The 8,206-nt window shown below is 46.8% G+C and overlaps 1 protein-coding gene across 1 annotated transcript in view; it reads right to left on the bottom strand.

The window, feature by feature from the left end:
* Nucleotides 1-1,015: 1,015 nt before the first annotated feature.
* fras1 (Fraser extracellular matrix complex subunit 1) overlaps nt 1,016-8,206 on the bottom strand; it is a 16,571-nt gene continuing 9,380 nt past the window's right edge. Inside the window, exons 9-17 of the mRNA XM_023995071.2 lie at nt 7,077-7,421; nt 6,620-6,780; nt 4,381-4,525; nt 3,936-4,141; nt 3,555-3,711; nt 2,934-3,134; nt 2,504-2,691; nt 1,947-2,243; nt 1,016-1,252 (exon numbers count right to left, since the gene is read on the bottom strand). Of these exons, the coding sequence (XP_023850839.1) occupies nt 1,016-1,252; nt 1,947-2,243; nt 2,504-2,691; nt 2,934-3,134; nt 3,555-3,711; nt 3,936-4,141; nt 4,381-4,525; nt 6,620-6,780; nt 7,077-7,421 (1,937 nt within the window). The remainder of the gene's footprint in view (nt 1,253-1,946; nt 2,244-2,503; nt 2,692-2,933; nt 3,135-3,554; nt 3,712-3,935; nt 4,142-4,380; nt 4,526-6,619; nt 6,781-7,076; nt 7,422-8,206) is intronic.

The raw sequence follows: 8,206 nt of genomic DNA, 5'->3' as shown, positions 1-8,206 counted from the left end.
TCCGTTCTGCCCCGAGCCATTAGGCCCCGTCTGTCCGGCCGTCATGAGGCGTTCGTGTCAGTCAGGACACCGCGCTAGAGCCATTCTCAGAGCAGGATCTGCCAGAGCCGCAACAGACAGGATCTGCCAGAGCCGCAACCAGAACGGATCTGCCAGAGCCGCCACCAGACAGGTTGCAAGCGCCAACCAGACGTGATGCGGAGGACCGCGATAGACAGGAATCGCCGAGCGCCAACCAGACAGGATCTGCAGAGCCGCCAACCCAGACAGGATCTGCCAGAGCCGCCAACAGCAATCTAGACCGCAATGTGCGCCAGATCTCAGCTGTGCAGCAGCATGTCGTCAGCCGTGCAGCAGATCCGTCAGCCAGGTCCACATGAGCAGCCAGATGCCGTCAGCACAGCCATGAGCAGCCAGAATCCGAGCACCTAGCAGCCAGATCCGTTCAGCATCGAAGCCAGCCAGAATCGTCAGCCAGGCCTGAGCAGCCAGATCCGTTCAGCCAGCCATGAGCAGCCAATCGTCAGACAGCCATGAGCAGCAATCGTCAGCCAGCCATGAGCGCCAGATCCAGCGCCATAGCTGTCACCAGCATGAGCAGCCAGATCCGTCATGCCAGCAGAGCAGCAGATCGTCAGCCAGCCTGGCCGTCCTCGTCCGGTCGCTCGTGGAGCTGCCGTCGTGTTCTAGAACTATTATAGACCATATGGAGGTGTTCTAGAACTATTATAGACCATATGGAGGTGTTCTAGAACTATTATAAACCATATGGAGGTCTTTTCCTGCTATCATATTCAGGTAAATAAACAGTCTGATAAATAAAAGTATACAAAACAAGATGAAGGTGCAGGTACAGCCTACTATCTCAAACATTATGTTGTGATATACCATCAAAAATAAAATCCAGATATGTAACCGTATCGATTTCCCCCATCACTATTTGTGTATGTACATGAGTGCCTGTGTGAGTGCCTGTGTGTATGTGTGTATGTTACTTGTGTGAATGCCTCCCTGCTCACCGGTTCGGATGCCTCTTGTGTTTGACGTCCAGGTACTTCAGCGTGGCGATGAACGACTGGGCCTGGAACCCTCTGGCGGTTCCCGTGGTAACGGGGGTGTGGCAGATGGAACACTCGGTGCCGATGGTTGCTATGTTACTCCTCAGGGGTGTTCCAAGATGGCCGGACTTGTCCCGGGCCTGAGCCACACAGCGTACATGGAACCGCCGAGAGAAATAGATACTGTCCAGGACCTGTTGATTAAATACAGACAGTCAATCAATCTTCATCAGCAATCTTCATCATCAATCATGCATGTGGAACCACCAGTTGTAGCTCATACACAGAAGCCCGGGACACAACAAACAGAACCCTCTCTTCACACACAACAAACAGAACCCTCTCTTCACACACAACAAACAGAACTCTCTCTTCACACACAACAAACAGAACTTCTACATTCTACTCACAACTTCCAATCCGTACTCACTTTATGGTTAATATACTAATAATACTTCTACTACTACTTCTGCTACCACTACTACTACTACTACTACTGCTACTGCTAATACTGCTGTTACTACTGCTGTTACTACTATTACTACTACTACTACTACTACTACTCCTACTCCTACTACTACTCCTACTACTACTACTACCGCTACTACTACCTCTACTACTACTACTACTACTACTACTACTACTACTACCACTACCACTACCACTACCACTACCACTACTACTACTACTCCTACTACTACTACTCCTACTACTACTCCTACTACTACTCCTACTACTACTCCTACTACTACTCCTACTACTACTCCTACGACTGCTGCTGCTACTACTACTACTACTGCTGCTACTACTACTACTACTACTACTACTTCTACTCCTACTACTACTACCACTACTACCACTACTTCCACTACTACCACTACTACTCACCATATGGTTAACACCAGTGTATGGTGTGGTATCAGTGACGGTCTCGAAGGGTGACCTNACGGTCTCGAAGGGTGACCTGGCCCCGTTGGTGTCTGTAGGGGCAGCCACCTCCCAGGAGAAGTGAACAGAGGTCTGGTTGATGCCTGCCTCGTCGCAGCGCTCCCTCATCACAGAGTATTTGGGGTAGTGGGGGTCACAGGGCGTCACACACACCAGGGGGTAACCGGGCGACGGCTGCTTCTTACTGCCCTCCTTAGACACCTCAGCCACGTTATCATAGTCTGACAGAGATACCACCTGGGGGAGTGACAGTGAGGTTAAAGTTCATAGTTCCATTTTGATGAAAGACAGTTAGCTGTCAGAGAGCACTGACAGAATCAATACAAGTCAATCTCAAGATAGGATTCATCTCAGAAAACATGCTACAATCTTTAAAGAATTCATTTACAATTTCAATTTCCAACTTTACATGAGGCAATTTTACCTGAATGATTTTGTAATAAGCATAATACTAAAACCAGTTCCATTTAAATGTGAATGTGAGCCACGTTCCTTACTATAGGCGTGGCCGGAAGGATGAGACTCCCCGCAGCTTCCTGGTCCAGGATGGTGACTGTTGCCGTGGTGATCTCTCCAAGCACCGCCTCCACTGGGTCGTCAGGGCCGAGGACCAACGAGAAGGACTCGTGCCACTCTCTGTCCTCATTGGACAGAATCTCCACATTGAACAGGATGTGGTCCATGCCTTCATGGAAAGATAAAAAAATTAAAAAAGTTGAGTCATGTTTACTTATGTGATGTAACATCCTTCAATCATGTAAAAACATATTCCATTTCCTGTCAAAATCCCTTTGAAACTGGGGTGACTAAAAATGCACAGCACCAAGTCTGAACAATCACTAAAGAGCAGTGTGATTGGCTATGAAGTTCTTGTAGACAGATGTACTTCACTACCCATAATGCTCCTCCTCATTAAGTCTTACTGACCAGGGGTGAACTTGAGGACTCTGCTCTTGGGGTTGTAGTCCACTCCGGACTGGGCTGATCCGTCCCGGGTGCTGCATCGGACCTTGGAGGTGCGGTCCTGGTCTCCTGTCCTGACCACCTTGATGTGAAGCACCTGGATGCCGTCTGGCCCGGGGGGCTCCCGCACCTGGTACGACGTCTGCTCAAACTTTATGGTGGGGGCTGGAGTGGTACAATATAAATGTTCACTTTATAATGAACATGTGAAATTAAACATACAATTCATTTTTACAATGACTGGGCTTTTTTCTATGTAAAAGTATGACATGTTTGCAATTTCTGTTTGTAATGTCTTACAATGTCATTACCTTATACAATACATGACATACAATACAAACTATCAACAGTTTCTGTTTGTAATGTCTTACAATNAATGTCATTACCTTATACAATACATGACATACAATACAAACTATCAACAGTTTCTGTTTGTAATGTCTTACAATGTCATTACCTTATACAATACAATACATGACATACAATACAAACTATCAACAGCCAGTCTGTCACTCTATTCATATGTAAACAACCTGCTATAAAAAAGAGAAGCACTGAGATGAGGGAAACCTGTGTGTTTCTTACCGTCCTCGGCGTTAGTGATGGTTACCGTGACCACACCGCTAACTCCCACCATGGCTCCACTCCAGTGGTCCCCAAGCGGCGTCCCAAGATGCACCTGGAACTCCTCCTCAGGCTCGAACACAGAGTCGTCGTTGATGTGCACTGTGCAGTTCTTGACCTGGACCATCATCATCATCATCATCATCATCATCATCATCATCATCATCATCATCATCATCATCATCATCATCATCATCATCAGCATAACATCAAAGCCAATTGTATTGGTCTGGTAGGGCTCTATACAGAGTTTTTTAACACATTTTAACACTGCACTATATGTACCAACTATTATAACACCATTCCTGTGAAGAATCTCTGTGGGCTTGATAAAGAACCTACCTTCTCTCCCTTGAGGAAGGCGATACGTGAGTCGTCTGCGTTCCTCCTCTCCTCGAAGTCGTCCGTGACCCTGGCAGACATGGTGCGCGTGAAGCAGCAGACAGAGGACTCGACCGTCAGGTCTCCCGTTCTAACGATGGGGATGTCCAGCACGCCCTCCTTCTCCGTCACCTTGTACGCCGTCTTCTCAAACTGCATGCTGGGAACTGGGAGGAGGGAATTGTGGGAAAATGAATGGGGATTTGAAGTACTGTACAATAAAACTTACAATTTCAGAAGGAGTTCAACTGCTTCCAGGAGACTGTGATCTAGATGTGACTTTTATTTAGTCTTTGCTGGGAGTCCCTGGGTCGCCGGTTTACCTGTGCGTGGGTTGCTGGGCAACAAAAGTTAGAAAACCTCTGCTCTAGAAGACAGGTGTGTGTGTGTGTAGGGGTGTACGTACGGTCCAAGGTATCAGTGATGACCACGGAGGCTTGGAAAGGTTCCAGAAGAACGGCCCCATGAGGGGAGGAGAGGAACACTACAAAGGACTCAGCCCCCTCCATGGCTGGGTTCTGAATGTCATCCATGATGGTCAGACTGCACGTCTGGGTGGAGAGAGGGAGAGGGAGAGGGAAGGAGGGAGAGAGAGGAGAGAGAGAGAGAGAGAAGAGGAGAGAGAGAGAGAGAGAAGAGAGAAGAGAGAGAGAGAGAGAGAGCAGAGAGAGAGGGAACGAGAGAGCAGACAGCGAGAAAGAGAGTAAGGAGGAGAGTAAGTAGAGAGACAGAGAAGAGACAAGTAGGTGAAGAGAGAGAGGAGAGACAGAGAGAGAGGGAGGAGGGAGAGGAGCGAGAAGCCAGAGAGAGAGGAGAGAGAGAGAGAGAACAGAGATAGTATGCAGCAAGCAGGAGAGCAGAGACAGGAGAGAGACGAGCAGAGTAAGAGATCGAGAGAGAAAGAGGAAGAGAGAGAGAGAGAGAGGAGACAGAGACAGAGAACAGAGACAGAGACAGAGGAGAAGAGACGACAGAGACGAGAGACAGAGATCAGAGAGAGAGAGGAGAAGAGAGTAGAGTAGAGAGAGAAGAGAAGAGAGAGAGAGATGAGAGAAGAGAGAGAGAGAGAAGAGAGAGAGAGGAGAGAGAGAGAGAGGAGAGAGAGAGAGAGAGAGAACAGGGAGAGGAGAGAGAGAGAGAGAGAGAGAGAGAGAGAGATGAGAGAGAGAGAGAGAGAGAGATGAGAGAGAGAGAGAGAGAGGAGAACAAAGAGAGACAGAGAGAGAGAGAGAGAGAGTAGAGAGAGCAGAGAGAGAAGAGAGAGGAGAGGAGAAGAGAGAGAGAGAGAAGAGAGAGAGAGAAGAAGAGGAGAGAAGGACAAGTTGACCCCTAAAATTCCGATCACCAACAGCTCAACTACAACATGTCAAGAGATGGAACGCAGAAGAAGAAGCTCCTCACAGCAGCTTGGTTTCTGAGGCTCAGTATTCAATCCAACACACCCCCATAGAGCCTCGGGACAGCCTAGAGAATCTGGCCAACCAAATCATCAGCAAACAAAAGAAAATATATAACCTATTGGAAAGAACACAAAATTCAAAGCTAAACTTCAATGGGCTATTTGGCGTTAACAGACGTAAAATGGATAAAGGAGATATCTGAACTGTGACTGATAGAAAACTGAGGAAAAAATTGACTAGGTACAGACTCAAGTGAGCGAGTCTAGCTTCAGAGACCGGTCGTCAAGACAAACCTGGCTGGCCAGGGAGGACAGGCTGTGCTCACTCTGTCCAGGGGAGAGGTAGGAGACAGAAGTGGGCTTTCTACTACATGTGAGCAATACTCAGACCTAAGAGCATATTTCTTCCAAAATTATAATTCAATAACAAAGAATTTGAAACTATAAAGATGAAGAAATTTCATATTTGTTGGCGTGAAAAGCCAAAAATGTGCGTTTGAGCCACCATATGTGTCCTCTGTCATACATAGCTGTAACAGGGACAGCCAAGTGAAAAATGCAACGTAATGTTTAATATTTCATTTAGCTTAGTTTTGTTTTGTCTTTCAAGTCATTGTCTTCTAGTCCGTTGCACTGGTCTACTACTGTTTGCTTAAGTGTATTGTTGTTCTGATTATATTGTTGTTGTAAGTTGCTGTTATTAATGGTAGTTTCCTGATGTCGCACTAGACTACTATTATTATTGCTGTTGTCCCCATTTATTTATATATAAATATATATATATTTTGTGTATATATATACATATATTATTTTATTGAAATTTTCGATATGTATCATTTGAAAATGTAATTAATAACTTGCCATGTCAATAAAGTCAATTGAATTGACATTGAATTGAATTTGAGAGGAGAGAGAGAGAGAGAGAGAGAGAGAGAGAGAGAGAGAGAGAGAGAGGAGAGAGAGAGAGAGAGAGGAGAGAGAGAGGAGAGGAGATGAGAGAAGAGAGAGGAGAGAGAGGAGAGAGAGAGAGAGAGCAGAGAGAGAGAGAGAGAGAGAAGAGAGAGAGAGAGAGAGAGAGAGAGAGAGAGAGAGAGACAGAGGGAGGAAAGAGACGGACCATGACACAAAATTCCTACTCTCAATACAAAAAGCAACACACGACTAAAATCTTTTTGAAAAATTATTACATCGCTGACATTGGTATTTTAGACGATAAAACAATTTAAAAAATGGTAATTTTCTTTACCTCCAAAGTCTTTCCGGCTTTGAACTCCACCTTCCTGGAGGAGGGGATGTAGTCGACCCCGGGGGTGGCGGAGGGGGGGTCAGAGGGGCGCGTGGCGCACCACACAGATGTCACTGACGACAGGTCACTGCCCTGACGCAGCACTGGGATCTCGATGGTGCCTGGAGATCAAGGGTCAGAGGTTAGAGGGTGTTAGGTCAGAGGTCAGAGTTATACTTCCTGTTCTCCAATGGTTCATTCAAGCGATGATATACAGTATATTGATTGTTGAAGAATTGAATGTAGAAATGTGACCGTTTAACTCTAGCATAGCGCCAAATCTGAGATCGTAGATTGTAAAGTCACCAGATATACAACTATCCTCAGTCACACTGTTACTGCATGTAGACTGCTTAATAACTGCTTATTAGCCTTTATAACCTGCTGTGAGCCTATATAATGCATTATGAGCTCTCACCGGCGTCCTCGCTGAACGTAAACGTAGCGTTGCCCAGGGATACCGTCAAAGCATCATTTGGCCCGTGGATAACCACCAGCGCCACGCTGACATCACCCACACGGGTGTTATCCGAGGCGTCCGATAGGTGGAGCTCAAACTCCTCGGAGAGTTCGTATTCGCTGTCGTCGATGAGCTTGACGTCGCAGGTGGACATGGAGACGCCGGGGCCGAAGATGACCCTGCTGTCAACAGTCATACCTCGACTCTTATAGTCAGACCCAGACTCCAGGCCGTGTGGACTGCTACCCTTAGCTGACTTAGGAACCGTGTAACAGAGAGCTGAGACCGTACTGCTGGTGTCACCTGGAGGGAGAGAGATGGAGGAAAGACTGTTTGTGAAAGGGAAAGGAAAGGGTGATACCTAGTCAGTTGTACAACTGAATGCATTGAACTGAAATGTGTCTTCCACATTTAACCCCTCTGAATCAGAGAGGTACGCGGGGGGATGCCTTACTCGACATCCACGGGTTGTCAGGTGCAGAACGACAGATTTTTACCTCGTCAGTTCGGGGATTCAAACTAGCGACCTTCCGGTTACTGTCCCAACGCTCTAACCACTAGGCACCCTGCCACACCCTGGATGGGGGTCTGAAGGATTGGACTATCACTGCACTACGCAGCACTACTGGAAGGCACAGGTCAAATCAAATCAAAATGTATTGGTCACATACACATGGTTAGCAGATGTTAATGCGAGTGTAGAGAAATGCTTATATTTGTTGGAGTGATAGGCTACTAGCAGTCTCCTCCTCAATTACCTCTTGATGGGGTCAGGGTCGGGGTTGGGGTCAGGGACGGGGTCAGGGACGGAGTCAGGGTTGGGTCAGGGACGGGGTCAGGGTTGGGGTCAGGTTTGGGGTAGAGTTAATGATAGTGTAATGGTTACTAATACCTTTGCTCTCTATAGGGGCGTCTATAGGGTTAATACCTTTGCTCTCTATAGGAGCGTCTATAGGGTTAATACCTTTCCTCTCTATAGGGTTAATACCTTTGCTCTCTATAGGAGCGTCTATAGGGTTAATACCTTTCCTCTCTATAGGGTTAATACCTTTCCTCTCTATAGGAGCGTCTATAGGGTTAATTCCTTT

This window comes from Salvelinus sp. IW2-2015, linkage group LG10, assembly GCF_002910315.2.
Source record: "Salvelinus sp. IW2-2015 linkage group LG10, ASM291031v2, whole genome shotgun sequence".
In the NCBI taxonomy this organism is placed as follows: Eukaryota; Metazoa; Chordata; class Actinopteri; order Salmoniformes; family Salmonidae; genus Salvelinus; species Salvelinus sp. IW2-2015.
The sequence above is the reverse complement of the archived record's forward strand: the minus strand, read 5'-3'. Positions and strand labels throughout refer to the sequence as shown.